This window comes from Mastigoproctus giganteus, chromosome 1 (genome assembly GCF_048544385.1).
Source record: "Mastigoproctus giganteus isolate SK-2022 chromosome 1, ASM4854438v1, whole genome shotgun sequence".
Classification (NCBI taxonomy): Eukaryota; Metazoa; Arthropoda; class Arachnida; order Uropygi; family Thelyphonidae; genus Mastigoproctus; species Mastigoproctus giganteus.
The window spans coordinates 247,674,254-247,690,546 of NC_143575.1; the positions used below are offsets into that span (position 1 = coordinate 247,674,254).

General features: G+C 36.1%; 1 protein-coding gene across 1 annotated transcript in view; it reads right to left on the reverse strand.

Annotated features, from left to right (window-relative positions):
• LOC150091732 (uncharacterized) overlaps positions 1 to 16,293 on the reverse strand; it is a 97,485-nt gene that overhangs the window by 10,716 nt on the left and 70,476 nt on the right. Inside the window, exons 8-10 of the mRNA XM_090369500.1 lie at positions 13,883 to 14,050; positions 5,342 to 5,533; positions 2,627 to 2,843 (exon numbers count right to left, since the gene is read on the reverse strand). Of these exons, the coding sequence (XP_090225626.1) occupies positions 2,627 to 2,843; positions 5,342 to 5,533; positions 13,883 to 14,050 (577 nt within the window). The remainder of the gene's footprint in view (positions 1 to 2,626; positions 2,844 to 5,341; positions 5,534 to 13,882; positions 14,051 to 16,293) is intronic.

The following is a 16,293-nucleotide window of genomic DNA, read 5'->3' on the forward strand; positions in this document are numbered from 1 at the left end:
CTCTGAGTCTCTTTCTAATGGCTTTGCATAACTCAGTACATGTGTCAGTACTTAACTTGCACTTCATTTGTAGTCTTCGGTTCATCATGACAAGTGTTTCTTGACTAATTTTTTCTTCGTTGGATTTCTTTTTATCTATAGGTTTCTTGGGCTTATCATTTTCAGAAAATTTTTGTATTCCTCATTGATATCTTGGTCCTGAAAGGTCTGCAGAAGCTCAAACTTGTTCCTAAGGTCCAGTAGATACTGCTTTTTCTCCTCTTCTGTTATCTCAAAAGTCTTCGTATTATTTACTCTAGTCAGTTTTTTCCTTTCATCTATATCAATTGTGCATCTTACCATTCTGTAATCACTTCCAACATTTACCTTGTTCAAGACTGCAACATCGCTCACAATATAACTTCTGTTAGTGGGGATGAAGTCAATTTCATTAGTTGTTAATCAATTTGGCTCTTCCATGTTCACTTTCTGTTCACCCTTTTCTTGAAAAAAAGAGTTCATTACTGACATGTCTCAAGATTCTGCAAATTCCACAAGTCTTTTACCTCTTTCATTTCTTGCACCAATTCCAAAATTTTCTAGTTTCCATTTCTGTGCTGCTTTGTCCCTTTCCAATCTTAGCATTGAAGTCCCCCATAATGATGGTGTAGAGCGTTTTCTCTTCATACAGAAGTCTCAATTTCAGTGTACATTTCTTCAACCTCTTTATTATCATGGCTTGATGTTGGTACATATATCATTATAACCTTTAGTTTGTAAATCTTAGAAATCCTGAGTAGTAGTCTTGTGATGTACTTTTTTTTTTTTTTTTTGGAATTCAAAAGTTTTATCATCTTTATGGACCAGAAAGCCAACTCCACTCTTCTCACTATTTCCATTGATGTACAGCAGATTTCCACTTGATAAACTTGTGATTCATTTTTTCTTGTTTCAGACAAGCTGATGATATTCCAATTCATATTTTCTAATTCCTTTTCCAGTTCTAATATCCTATCTTCACCAATGAGCGATCTTACATTGTAACAGGCCAAGTTCAGTTTCCATGCATGGCAGCCTGGTCATACCCAGAGATTCCATTCTGATCCTCTTGCTGACATAAAGAGAGTGAAGCCATTGGGAACTGAAGGCCATTTTGTTTCATCATGTTGTCATATTTAACAGTGCTGGAGGGTGTGGTCTTTTCCTCTTCACGCTGACCAGGCATCTTGAAGAGGAACCACTCTACACATTTGTTGCCACCAAATGGATGTAACAGGGATTATCAACGAGAAGGTGTGCATGAGTATATTTTAGGAATGCAGGTCAACCAGACTTCTCCTAAATCTTCTAAAATAGAAAGATATTGGATCTATTAATGTTTTAGACAGAGTATCTGATAAGACCCAGAATGTCTGTTCCCCTCTAAGTCTCTTAGAGGGGGGAACTTAATAATATCCATTACCATCCACAATCTGCTATTACCTACCAAGTTCTTGTGTATACCAACTACAGCAATAGAGTAATATTCTAGTACAAGTTAAACTTATTTATTTTAGAAGCAAGTAAATTGCATATCAAATTAAAATTATATTTATTTTTATTTAATAGACAATTTACTTTGATAGAAAAATAATGCCTCCCAGGTTCACTAAACTGTCAACCCTAAAGCATTAATTCCCCCCCCCCCCCAGTTCATGTTTGCAGAGCTTTTTTTTTTTTTTTTTATATATAAAAAAATGGACTTTATGTGGAGTGAGTGCTAGGACTTTTCTTTTACATTAAATATAGAATTTTTTTTCTATATGCAGTGGGAGGACTTTTTTTTTTTTTTTTTTTTTTCTCCATGAAATATGGGGGAAGAAGCATGGAAGATAAATTTATTATTACTATTATACCTGTATGAGGTGGGGTACAAGAAAGATTTCTATTCACCCAGAAATAGTTTTGACAGAAGGTCGAGGAAAAAAAAAAAACCACCAGTATTAGACTTTTTCAAAATTCAACAGACAAAATAATTTTGCCATCTCTCAATACACTTCTGCAGACCAGTTTTGTAAAAGTCTTCTGACTATCCTTCAAACTAAGACTCGGCAGAAGAAATCACATCAGCAGCAAATTGTTTCCCACAAAGAAAGGATTTCAGGGCAGTAAAGACGAAGAAATCTGAGGATGCAAGGTTGGGGGAATAAACAGTATGCAGCAATATTTCAAACCTACATTTGTGGGCACACCTCACTGCAGCATGCAAGGAATGTACAGAGGCATTCGAGGGGAGGGCACACACTTTTTGATAGCTTTCCCCATCTTTTTTCTGTTAGGATGTGCAACAACACTGTAACCTGGGCAGCCTTCTCCATAAACAGCAACCATTTCTTCATGGATTGTTTTGGGTGTTTCCCCTAACAGAAAGAGGAACCAAATCACTGATCTGTGATTCAGCACCACAAAGAAAAAACATGAATTGTCAGATTGAAACTAAAATTTGTGTAGCTGCTGTAGAGATTAAGGATTAAAGAAAAAAATGATCCTTCTATTTCAACTACTTCTGGGTGAATACCAATCTTTTTTGAGCCCCTTTGTATATGTGAAACATTACTACTAATATGCTTAAAGTGGACTTATTTATGCTAATAAATAACTTCAGTACCTGTTGGTATTTTACAACTGCACCAAGCTGCCACTTGCTGACTAATTAATGTTTTTGTGGAAGTGGTAATAGCATTACCACAGTTAATTAGAATGTACTTCTCTTCAAATAGTTGCAATGATATAACTTCATCTGGTTGAGACAATGCATGATCATGGGCAATTAAATCATCACTGCTGTTATCAACTGCAATATCTTCATTGGTTTCTTCTATCATCTAAAATGATAAATATAGCTATTAAAGAATAACAATAATATCACTAAGAAAAAAAAAAGATATATATATAAATTACAAAATCTTTAAAACTCCTTATAACAATGCATGACTGATTCTTAACTTTTATCTTATGACTCTCCCCCTCCCATAGAAAGTTCCTTTCCATTTGTAGAAACTGGAATCTGAAAAACTTTTAATAAAAAAAATCTTTCAGTCAGAATGCATTCTGAAATTAATAATAATAAGAAGTAATTAATGCATATCACAAAACACAATGGGAAAATATGAGGAAATATAAGTCTGGAAAAGATAAACAACAGCACATCAAAAAGCTGCATTTAGTTTTCTAAATTATAAAACGATATAGATTCAATATGCTATACAAAATTTTGGAATCTGACCTCGCTAACCCCAGTAAAAGTTCATTATGAGGAATAGAAAATTTTATATGGAACAGTTTTAAAGAAGTAGTATCCTTCACACTTTTATTTGGGAAATTTGCAATGATTTCCATAGCAAAAGAATCATTTGCATTGAAAAAAAAAAAAAAAAAAAAAAAAAAAATAAACACTTTTTTAATACAAGTATGATCTGAATTCTCTTTTTGCTTTTTAAAAAGACTGAAAACATGATTGCTTTCTGCAACACTATGAAGAATAATGAGGATGTACAAAACAATTTTAGCAAAAGAACTGCTTGGCTGCTCATTTAGATTCAATACATTATTTGCCATTTGGCACAATGTTGCTAATTGAGGTTACCTACCACCTGATGAAAAAAGCCAAGAAGCTTCGAAACAACTATAACAGTAGTTGTCAATAGAATAGAAAGCAAAGGTTAAAAAAAAAAAAAAGTAATTTTAGGTCAGCTCATGTAGCACAGAGAAGCATTCTTTTCTCTGTGCAAAGACCAAAATAATTCTATTCTGCATCAACATTAAGAAATTTCCCATTTTTTTTTTTTACTCATTTTTGAACTGAGTTATCTATCCAGAATTACAATAAATTTTCCTTCAAGTCTTAATATTTCAGAAAAGACTGTCTGTCCTGTATCATTATTCTCTTTCTTGGTGATTTCCTGCTACTTCCTTCTCTCTCTCTCTCTCTCTCTCTCTCAGAAATTTTTTTTAGCTGGTGCAGCATAAGCCACAGGCTTCCTTGCACCATATGGCTAATAATAATACAATACGGCGCCTCCGTAGCCAGGTGGGCAGGAGCAGCAGTGCATAGCACACGTTTCTTGAATAGACTGGGGTTCGAGTCTATGACCACTAAATACGAAGGATGCAGAAAGGTCAGGGAATGACCATCGCATATCCCCGGAGCAATATGGCCTTAGTTGCTAATGCTCCTAAAAACCAAATAACAAACAATACAATACAAATTTATTTATCAATAATTTGTTTACAATACAAGAACTCATTAAGAAAAGTGAATTTCTTGACAAGTTGCAATTCATCAGTTAAATCAGTTTTTGCATACAAAATTGTTAGCTAACAGAAAAGACAATGAAGTCATTACACATAGTACATTCCACTCTGTAAACAGAGGTAGTGATCGATCTGCATTGAAAGTCTATTCTACTGTATCATTGAGTATCAAAAATTTTCTTACTAGTAATTTTAATTTGGAGATTGAATAACCTCGCCTGAAATCAATGCTTACCAACAAGTTATTTAATATGTTCATTGTATTCCTATCTCCAAATCTATTTAGTACCCTAGGGTGAGGCAAAACAACTGCTTTTGGATTCCTTAAGTTGTGTGAAACATTCCTTTGAAGATTCAATTCTTCATAAATAGTGTTCAAGATTTTTCAAGAATAAATTTAACTTCAGTTTTTGAATTGGATATAGTATTTTGTATTTTAACAAAAATTGCCTTCTCTTATTCAGATCATTCCAAGAGTTTGTCCCCATTAACAGTTTCAGAATACTGTTTAGTAAATTGTTTATAACCCTTATTTCAGTTATATTTGCTCTTGCCCATACATTTACTAAATGGTTGAGTTGGGAGTCCACTAATGCATAATATAAGGTGACTTGTTCTTTGATTCAATTTATTTTTAATATAATAAAAGAAGTACTCATAAAATCTAATTTTTTTGTACAAATTTGTTATTTGCATTGCCCAACTTAGATTATAGTCTATCCATAACCCAAGGTAACAGTGATTTGAAACTTCAACTGTTAGATAATTGCAATTCTGGAAGTTCTGTTCATGTAATTTAATAGAGGGATGAGTGTCCAGGGTTTGGTGAGGGGGGTCTAATTACCAAGAATTTGGTTTTTTCAAAACTGAGTGCTAATTTATTGTAATAATAATAATTGTGGTTGGATGAATAAACTAATTTAAAATCATAATACCCCTGGTGGTTTTCTTTTTTATGAAAAAAAAAAATGCTCCACAAAATTCATCTAGACTATGAAGTTTGAACAAAGTAAAGAGTTCAGGATTTATGAAAATCAAAATATAATTTAATACTCTAATTTTTTATTACCTTAATATCCGATGTCTGTCTGGATGATTTATGAGGTGGTTCAACAGTGGGAGTAATGAAAAAAGATGTAGTAACTGGAGCAGAAGGACTGAAGGCTACAACAGCAGCAGTAGTAACAGCACTAGCAGAGGTAGCAGCATCTGAAATTATACCTTTCTTTTTGTTGTTCTGTTTGGAAACAGAGTGATTTGTCTAACAATAAAAAAAAAAAAACATCAACTGAAAAACAAATACATTAGAAATGATATTTACATAAAACTAAATCAATGTATTTCTATTTATGAAAAAGAAATTTCCAAATTATTTTTCTGAAATTTAATCCCTAGTTCCACTAAATTATTTGCAGAACAGGAAAGCAAATCTTTCACAGATCTATAACACGAATTATCATATTTCATTGCAATCTTATGCACAAAGCAAAATCTAAATACTTGGTAATGCCAGAGGTCATTAATTTTTACAAAATTAAAGAAATACCTGAGAAAGTTTACTGTAAGCAATCAATATTGTTTAGCTTCCTAATTCAAAAAATGACAGATCATGACAAGTGCAAGCAAACAGCTTCTTACACACAGACTCTTAATGGATTAATACTATATCCTATTTTATGTAGCAACAATTAGCTATTGTTATTATTTACGAGCAGGCAGCACATTAATATTTAAAGCCATATTGCATAGCACACGTATTGTGTGTGCACGTGTATGTCCATGGGCATGTACACATGTTCACGAGGTGATCTTAAGCTGTGTGGGCTGAAAAAAAGAGGAATAATTCACAGAGAAAAGACCACACTCCCTACAACTGAGATTAGCTAATTGCAGACCAAACTTCATTCAGATTCGTATGTGTTTCTGAATTATAACAAAGATGTCCCTAAATTAGAAACAGGAATGAAACCACTATACTGCCACAGAGGATTGCAAGAATTCATTCAAAAGCTTTGAAACAAGCAATGCAACTATAATCCACATTCAACTAGCTTCATAGGCAGCATAAGTCCAACAGTCAAATCAGAAAAGTAGTTCTGAATGAACTACTTTTCCTTTAAAAACTCCAGGAGCTGTTCAGTTATGCAGTCATTATTTTCTCTCTTAATCCAAAACACTAAGGAACAACATTTAGTATTAGTAAAAGCCAAAATATAAAGAAGCTATGATTTTCATCCAGGAAGAAAATTTATTCCACTGACCAAATAATTATAATTCAATAATGCAGTGACCAAACAACCTTTTTGAGATTTAGTCTATTAGTTTTCCTTAATAGACTATAATGCCCTTTGGTTTTGTGTCCCATTTCAAGATAAATTCTACCACTGTTCAAATTTGTACTGTCAAGGGCAAAGGGAAGAGCTTTTGCTTTCATAAAGGTGACTATATTACAGTGGTGTAAGAAAGTTTTTAAATTCTGTGCAATGGAACCAATTGATTGCTACTACATTTTTTATATCAACTAAGAGATACTGTTCAAGGGTTAGATCTAAATGGATGACAGATGAGACTTCTGGCAGAGAAGAAAAATGCATGCGATGCATATAAATTATCAGGTAATCCAGAAACCTACAGCAGATATAAACTAGTCTGCAATAAAGTCACAATGGATGTTAAAAAAGCTAATTACAAGAAGCCACTAGCAAAGAAAAGCAAAGGCTTCACTTATGTAAACACTAGAGGGGGATGAAGAACGTTGGTCCACCAGATACGAAAGGTTTAACTGTCAATGATCTTGCTCATGCTGCTAATAAACTGATCAGTATTTTGCATCTACATTCACACATCAGGAAATTTTTTTAGAGATAGGGATACTATAAGTTTATAAAATTCTAACAGAGATAAATGATTTTATAACCAAGAGGAAATGATTTTTGATAACCAAGAGGAAAATGGAAGAGAAATTGTTGAGGCTAAATATAAAAAAGAACCTGGGAAGGATGGATCTATCCAATTATATCAAAGAAAGTAGCAAAGGAAGTCAGAAAACTTCTATCCATAATTATAAGAACATCCTTGGATGTTCTTATAAGAACATCCTTGGATTCAGGGGAGATCCCTATGATCTGGAGATGTACAAATGTATCCCCAATTCACAAAGGGCAATCAAAAAGTGACATGAGTAATTACAGACCTGTTCGCTTGACTTCTGTTCCAAGGAAAATAATGGAGACATTGGTTAAATAAGTAATGTAGGACCATCTAGATATGAATGCAGTTATACTGCAGTCGAAGCATGGATTTATTTAGAGGCAATCTTGTCTGGCCAATTTGATTGATAGTATGACACAGTAACAAAGCAACTGAACACAAAAAAAATCATTTTGACATCATATACTTGAAGGCTAAATGCACAAGGCATAATATGTTATGGGTAGAAATTAACTATATAATATCAGTGTAAATACACCATAGTTTCCTCATAAGTTTAACACATAAGTAGTGTAACAGCATCGTTTGATTTTTATCTTAGATTTCTGAAATCTATACTTAGATTTCAGAAAAGGTTTCCTTACTGTTGCACATAATAGACTGTGCTGTACAAACTGGAGCAGCATGGCAATAAGACTAAGTTACTGGTATGGATAAAGGGATGGTTGAGTGGAATAACACAGAGTGGCTCTCAATGGGCACTGCTTTTCTTGGTCAAATGTCATTAGTGGAGTTACTGAGGGTTCAGTGCTAGGCTGATTGTTGTTTTCTTTATTTATTAATGATATTGATGAAGACACACCAGGTTTAATATTTAAGCTTGCAGATGATACAAAGATTGTCAGGTTGGTCAATGACAGAAATCAGAATATGATACTGAAACAGGACTAGAAAAATTAGGCAGATGGTTTTAAAAGTGGGAATCATGTTGCACACATGTAGCAGTAATCCCAGATTAATGTACCAGCTGTGTAATACACCTGGGACAATTGTGGAGTCAGATATGAAGTTCTCTGAGTAAGAGCTGACAAGGCAGTCATGGGTGATTACCCCATGCTAAATAGATTTGCCCTGAGCAAGGCAAACTGGAATATCTTCCAAGAGATGCTACACACAGCAGGCCAGCAATACCTGCACACAGAGGGAACAGGCATATGGGAGTGAAAACCCGGAACGACTCCAGAAGGACATAATAAAAAATAATAACTGAAGCAGAAGAGAAAGCCATGAAGAGAAGAACCCACACTGCAGGGGACACACCCTGGTGGACTGCAGAGCTCACACAAATGAGGAAATTAGTACAGCATACATCATAGAAGGAAACAATTTCAGGGGGTTAGGAGGACTTGGTCACAACAAGAAGTCACTGAACTCAGGAACCAATATAGAATTGCTAGAAATCATTACACTGAACAGATAAAGAAAAAAGAATCATGGGAGAGGCTGGTACAAGGGTCAGGAAACAGCAACCCCTGGGGGATATACAAAATTACCACTCACAAACTCCCCAAGGGGGGGAAGTCGTGGCAGCCAACAAAACAGCACAAGGAAACCTAACCTAACCATAATCTGGGAGGAGTCAATTGGGAACATCCTGGACAACATCCTTCAGGAGCTACCAACTACACTAACAAATGAGCAGCAGGCTATCTGCCAAGCAAATAACTGCTATTATAATGACCAAATAGAACCCCCCCCCCTTTCATCTTCGAAGAAATTCAGGACTAGACCTAATCGAACTGGAGATGGCAAAAGAAGCAACGGAACATATACCAGAATTACTACTAAAACTATTCAATTGCTGTCTGGAAGCAGGTAAATTTCCACTATGGTGGAAAAAGGCAAATTTAAAACTGCTCCTAAAAAACCCAACAAGGCCACTGGAGATACTTAGTTCCTACAGACCCATAGCCCTGCTACCAACCCTTAGCAAAATATACAAAAGGCTGCTACATATCACAAGGCATTATAATGAAGTAAATCCTAACATGACAAAGCAATATGGATTTACTACTGGCAAATCCACTATCAAAGCAATACAGAACTTCCTCTCTAGAGCCACCCATTGTCAAAGGAAATACTTCCTCGTCACTGCAGTGGATTTCACTAGGGCGTTCAACACCCTCTGGTGGCCAAACGTCTTGGCAAGACTCAGAGCTGCCAACCTTCCATTGAATCTTTACAATTGCATGAAGGATTACCTGGCTGATAGAGCAGTGCAAGTTACCACACCATATAAATGCCTCAGTCGCCCAGTCCACAGGGGCGGCCCCCAGGGTTCTGTCCTGGGGCCGCTCCTGTGGAACTTTGTCTTAGATGACTTCCTTGCCATGGATCTGGGTGGTGTGGAGGCCCAGGCCTATGTAGATGACTTGGTCTTGACCATCGAGGCTGACAACAGATCCTCCCTAGAAATGCAAGCAAATGATGCCGTGCAAAAGCTGCTACATTGGACAAAGCCACATTTGCTCAAACTAGCACCCAACAAGATGAAATCGGGACTGCTAAAAGGTATGCTAGACTTAAGGAGACCACCACAAATTAAGATTGAGAACAAAACAGTTAAGCTGTACAAATAGATCAAATACCTAGGAATAATCCTGGACAGTCGTAGGTGGTAGATGACTTTCATCAACCGGTGAAATACCACCACTTTGCTTATTGGAGGCTTGAAGTGGTGAAACCCATGTTTAGTCTCTAGAGCAAAGTTTCCGGCATCCCCCTCTCCCCATACTTCTCCTTCAACCCATGCACGGTACTAAGTACTATAGGTTTTGATACCTTTCGTGTTTGGGGTTTTTATAAAAAAAAAAAAAAAAAAAAAAAACCATTAAATTTCAAGCCACACCTAGAATATATTAAACAAAAAATAAGAAGATATGTGGCCTTTGTTTCTAGAGCCACCCACAGGGACTGGGTACTCAGCTGTACTACCCTGTCCCTCTACTACAACGCTGTGTTAATCCCATCACATATGGCTCCCCTGTCTGGTACGTGAGGGTGGGTTAAGAAGTGAATAAAAGGATCCTTGAAACCATTCAGAGGACCATCCTCCTTACCATGATGAGAGCAACTAGAACTACTAGTACGGCTGCCCTCCAGGGTCCTGGCAGGGGTTCTTCCCCTAGACCTCGAGGCTACCTGCTGCGGTCTGCTCTACCATCTTGCTAGAAACGCGTCAGTTACAATGTATGACCTCACCAGCAACATCATGACCACAACTGGGAGAAGAGAAGAATCACCGACCACCTTGTCCAGATTTAGCAGAGGAGATGGAGTGACATAGAAAAAGGTGCAGTGACTAGAAGATTCTCCCCACCACTGTCACAAGCTTTACCCTAAGGCGCCAGTGTGGTTTGATGCCGGTCGAAATACCTCCTTACAGGACACCGCTCATTTAAAGCTAAGCTTCACCAACTTGGCATCATAGATAACGCGGACTGTCCCTGTGGCAATCTGGAGTTCTGGAGACAATGTTCGACTGTGATCTGTATGACAACCTACAACTATGCCTAATAACGGCAATCCAATACATACCAGACAACCTAGAACCTAGACTGTTAAGACATTCAAGAGGACTACAAGGCACTCAGTCAATATGTCCAGGATCTATTTTCCAGAAGGAAAACAAATGATAGCAATACACCAAAGGCAACCAGACTAGGACTGCAGGAGGTCAAACAAGAACGTGACACACAAATAAAACTTATCATAATGTATGAAGCTATCCCGCAGCATCTACTCTGTGATACCCAGTTTGAACACCAATCCAGAATTCCCACTCCTGAAAGTAAACAGAAGAAAACTCCAATTCACTGCACAACAAAGGCCTGATAATAAAAATTACAGGACCCCAGACACTGGCTTGTCAGGACAAGAACTTGTCGTTGAGTCAGTGGTAACACCATTCGACCTGACAACCATTTGGGTTACAGCGGGTGATATGGCCTATTGGCGACCCAAAACTGCACTCCCTTGTGCGGACCTGTTTTTTCCTATTTCCTGGGGGGGGAGTTTGTTTCTCTCTCCCTCTCTCTCTCTCCCTCTCTCCTCCCCTTTCCATATTTTTCACTCTGGTAGGGCATGGGCATGCCCCACTGAAAATGGGGGATAACCTTCCTATCCAACCCCTCTTCTTCCTATTTTACCCCTCAGTCTTCACCCTCCCTCCCAACACTTTCTCTTGTACAGCAACTGCCCCCCCCCACATGTCCAAATTTAAATCACATCAAATTTTGCCTGACCTTTTAGGCTCTCTAGAATAGTTCTTTCAGCGTAAAACCCCACGCAGCACTTTATAAATGCAATTTTACCTAAATCAACCACGATTGTCCAACCTTTATTTTAGATCCTAGCCACCGAAATCCCAGGAAAGTAAGTGGCAGGACCTGCCAGAGTATAATTAGTCTCTTGGTACACTTGGCCGGCATCCCTGTCACTAGGTATGATAACGCCAGGTCCCCACTAGGGGCCTGGTGTTATGTTTGCACTTCTCCAATAAAAAGATTACCCTCTGAATCTAATAATGATCTCATAATTAACACTAAAAGTTTGGTGAATTCCATTGCCTATTTCAATATGATTGAATAAATACCACTAGTATCCGTGATCTTAACTCATTTTCAAGGGTAATAGTTTTTCTATTAGTCTCTCTTATGTTGTCACATCTCCTACTGTGCTGAGGTATATTAGAACAATATATCCTACCTGAATGGAACTTTTTATTGTGAAGATCAATACAAAGTAATTGATTTTTGCAGTATAGCACACAGACTTTAGATCTGAAAGTGAGATTTAGGTCTAAATTGAGGCTATTCAGTCTTACAGAATAAGAGAAAATCTGACACTTTTTCAAGAACTAATGCACTAAAGTTTACAAACAGAACAAACACTATCACAAATTCAAGTTACATAGACAGTTATGTGTCTAAGCTTTCTGTAATTTCTCCAGAGAGTGGTAATCAATGGACACTGCTCATTGTGAACTAATGTTATTAGTGGAGTTCCTCAGGGTTCAGTATTGGGTCCATTGTTGTTTTCTGTATTTATAAATGATATTGATGATGGTATATCAAGCTTAATGTCCAAGTTTGGAGACGATACAAAAGTTGGCAGGGTTGGTAAGGACACTAATTACAGTGCACTGCAACAGGATCTAGAAAAGTTGAGCAGATGGGCTGAGAGGTGGCAAATGAAGTTTAACATTGACAAATGTAAAGTACTACATATGGAAAGCAGCAACCCCAGAGTGACGTATCAACTCTATGGTACTACACTGACAGTGGTAGAGAACGAAAAGGACCTGGGGGGGTAATTGTGCAGGCAGATATGAAGTTTTCTGAGCAGTGCAGACAGTCTGCAAGAGTAGCTCAGTGTCTTGTCAATAATATACAGGAATATTTCTAGCAGGGATAAAGAGGTGATCATCCCCTTGTATAAGGCAATGGTCAGGCCACACCTTGAGTAATGAGACCTCCAGACCTGTATACAGGTCTGGAGGTCTCATTTTAAGAAGGATGTAGAGCTGTTGGAACGAGTACAGAGAAGGGCAACAAGATTAGTGAATGGAAGAAAGGGTTGCTCTTATGAAGAAATGCTTAAATTTTGCTGTTGTTGTTATTTGGTTTTTAGGAGCATTAGCAACTAAGGCCATATTGCTCCGGGGATATGCGGTGGTCATTCCCTGACCTTTCCGCATCCTCCATATTTGGTGGTCACTGGCTTGAACCCCTGTCTAATCAAGAAGCGTGTGCTGCGCACTGCTGCTCCTGCCCACCTGGCTACCGATGCGCCTTAAATTTTGCAAATTACAGTGTCTGGAGACTAGGCACCTGCAAGGTGATCTGATTGAGGTGTATAAAGGTTTGAGTATAAAGGGCATAAATTCAAATTTGAGAGGGCATAAATTCAAATTGAGGAAAGACAGATGTAGGATAGATGTGTGGAAGTTTGCCTTTAGCCAGCAGGTGGTTGGTTGGTGGAACAGACTTCTATCCTTTGTTGTGGAAGTTGATAGCATAAATAAATTTAAGGCCGAGCTGGACAGGTACTTGGAACGAATGGAGGGGTGAAATGGGAGCATTTTTTTTTTTTTTTTGGCTGGTGCTGCATAAACCTCTACTAATGCTAACGTAATCTAAACCTTCTTTAAGTATGCCTTCATTTGTAGTGTAATGTATGCAAATTTTTTTTTTTTTTTGCAGTAAAAAAAAAAAAAAGTGAACAAGCAAGGCAATTTTGATATAAACTGATTTTCTCTACAACTATTCTATTAACATTTCAGCTCTCTCTCTCTCAAAGATATATACTGATTCCATTCAAATAGTTATTAATTTATTTTCAGATGTAAACTGCAAGATTATGTTATTATTATTTCTTAAGATTTATGCATGTAAAAATGTGAAATATATCAAAATTCTTTTGGATTATTTTTCCCTGGTATACACATCAAGTCATTCACAAATTACTTTGATATGAATGAATAGAAAAAAATATTAAGTAAACAAAAAAAAATCTAATTCTCATAAAATTTCTATGACAAGAAATATAAAAACTTCATTTAAGTCAAACAAATATCAAAAATAATTATGGTTTTTATTATTTTATTTTTTATACATACCTCCTTTATCAATGGCATAGGAGCTTGTGGAAGAAGTGATAATGTTCTCACTACAATTCCATCTCTTTGAGTAAAAAGCTTTGGAACAATCAACAGTGAAGTAATAGTGCTATTACCTGGTTTAACTGACCACACCTCTTTACCAGTTGAAGCATTTATTGCAATAAGCTATGAAAGGTAAAGGGAAAAAAAGCAAATTAAAAGCAATTCTGTATAAAAATACAAAGCAATTCTGTATAATTTTCATTAGGCTGATTTTACTGTTTCAAAATCCTGTAGATTTTTATTATATCATATATCAAAAGTGAATAATTAGTTTGCAAGCCACCTACTTGGAACTTTCAGGGATTTTGTCTTACCACTGTCAGTTTATTCAGGATTTTAGAGAATTTTATCAATTGAGTTAATTAGCCAGATTTGTTGTTTTAAGTGTCATCATATATCAAAATTGATTATTTTAAGTCTTTATTGATTTAAATTAAACATTCACCTGAATGTTAAATTAAACATTCACCCCAGAACTTCCGTGCATTTAATTATTCAATGTCAAGCTTAACTTGTTTTGCTAATTTAGTCATTCCTCACTAGTCATGGCATGATTCATCTTAAATACCCTTGCTGGTAATCTTGGTGCAGGCTGCTTTGGTACTTTCCCATTATCCATTGCTCTAGTAATTTGGTTTAATAATTTTCTGTTACTTCATTTCTTGTCCAATTCTGCATGTAGGCAGTCTCTTCCCAATATTCCAGATACGCTTGAAATATATTCATATATTTTTGCAGGATTAAAAATTTTAAGAATCCTTTCCACAGCATCTTCAGCAATTATTTGTTTAGTAGCAATATACTACTAGTATATTGCTACTAATGTAGGCATAGTGTAGTTTGAACTGGAGCTACACTCAATTGACTATCTGGTTTGAATGTCTTCCAGTTTTTGAAAATAGGATTGCTTCTCAGAATTTCTAAGAGGTACAAACTAAAGGTTATAATGATTTATGCACCAACATCGTGTCATAATGGAGTTTTAATTTATTCCTATTAATTGTTTCTAACCCCCCTTTTACATATTTCTTATTACAAAATTAACCTTCTTTTAGTACTCCCCTATTCCTTTGTTATGCCCACTTACTAAGGATTTCTACAGAATCTTTTACTTGTAATATTCAATTATCAACTCCATTATAACAAAGCATAGTAGTATATAAAACTCTCACAAAGTTCTACTGAGCTGTTTCTTAAAATAACCTATATTATAAACAGAGAAGCCTACTAGCTTGGACATAAGTCACACGCCTTTAGTGATATTCACATGTATGGGTATCAACAGTAGTGCCAAATATGGAAATGCGCTTGGTACTTCGGGTAGTCACCAGACAGGGCCAGACAGATTGAGAGATGGGGGGACATTGTGATCATTCCTTTTCCATCACGTGCCGTCCAGGTCCATGAGATGAGCATTGGAGAGTCTAATCATATCTGAGATTTATGTAAACTATGGAGGATCTTCTCCCTTTAAAAACTGGGTCCTGGGAGACCCAAGGGAGTTCATTAGAGTTGAATAGAGCCGAGAGAGGAGAGTGTTGAGGTGTCGTGGAAGCAGTTTTTGACTATAGTGCACAAAAAATGTCATGACAGTATTTTTGTGATATGGTGTCTGTGTCGTCGCCAAGGAGAAGGCCGCCCCCAGTTCCTCTGGATGTGCCCACGAGAGGCTGTTTTTTGAAAATAGGTAATTCAAATTTTTTAGAAACTGATATATTTTTAGAGTTTGTTATAAATAACTTTACATAGGCAATTAAAAATCTAGATTTTCAGATATGTGTTGAACAAGTTTTGAATTACCTATTTTCAAAAACTGGAAGACATTCAAACCAGATAGTCAATTGAGTGTAGCTCCAGTTCAAACTACACTATGCCTCTATAACAGGACTCATTTTAAAGCTACTCTTTTAGACTTGCATTTGATAATGACATGATAGGGTAATATTGTTTTGATTTTCAAGGTTAATCAAAATTTTTTTGACTTAAATTAAAAAAAAAAAAAAGGTATTTTGATATATTTGAAAAAATATATATATTCTAGGTTCTCTGCATATCCAGAAAATTTCATTGGAATGGAACCACTAGTAAATCTAATTTGATATTGTACAAGTCCAAAGTTTTTCACTTATGTATGGGTTTCAAACTGTCATGTAATTTCATTGGAATGGAACCAATTCATTGGAGTGGAATGGAATGGACAAAGAAATATACAGGTTCACTTACAATTTTTAAGCTGTGCCTTTTTTTTTAATCACATATATTTCTAATCTGATGTTATATATTATAATGTGATGTGCCATGTGATACGGACAATTTTTTTTTGAAATGGTTTTCTTTCTGATTATAGATGAAATATATTTTTTTTC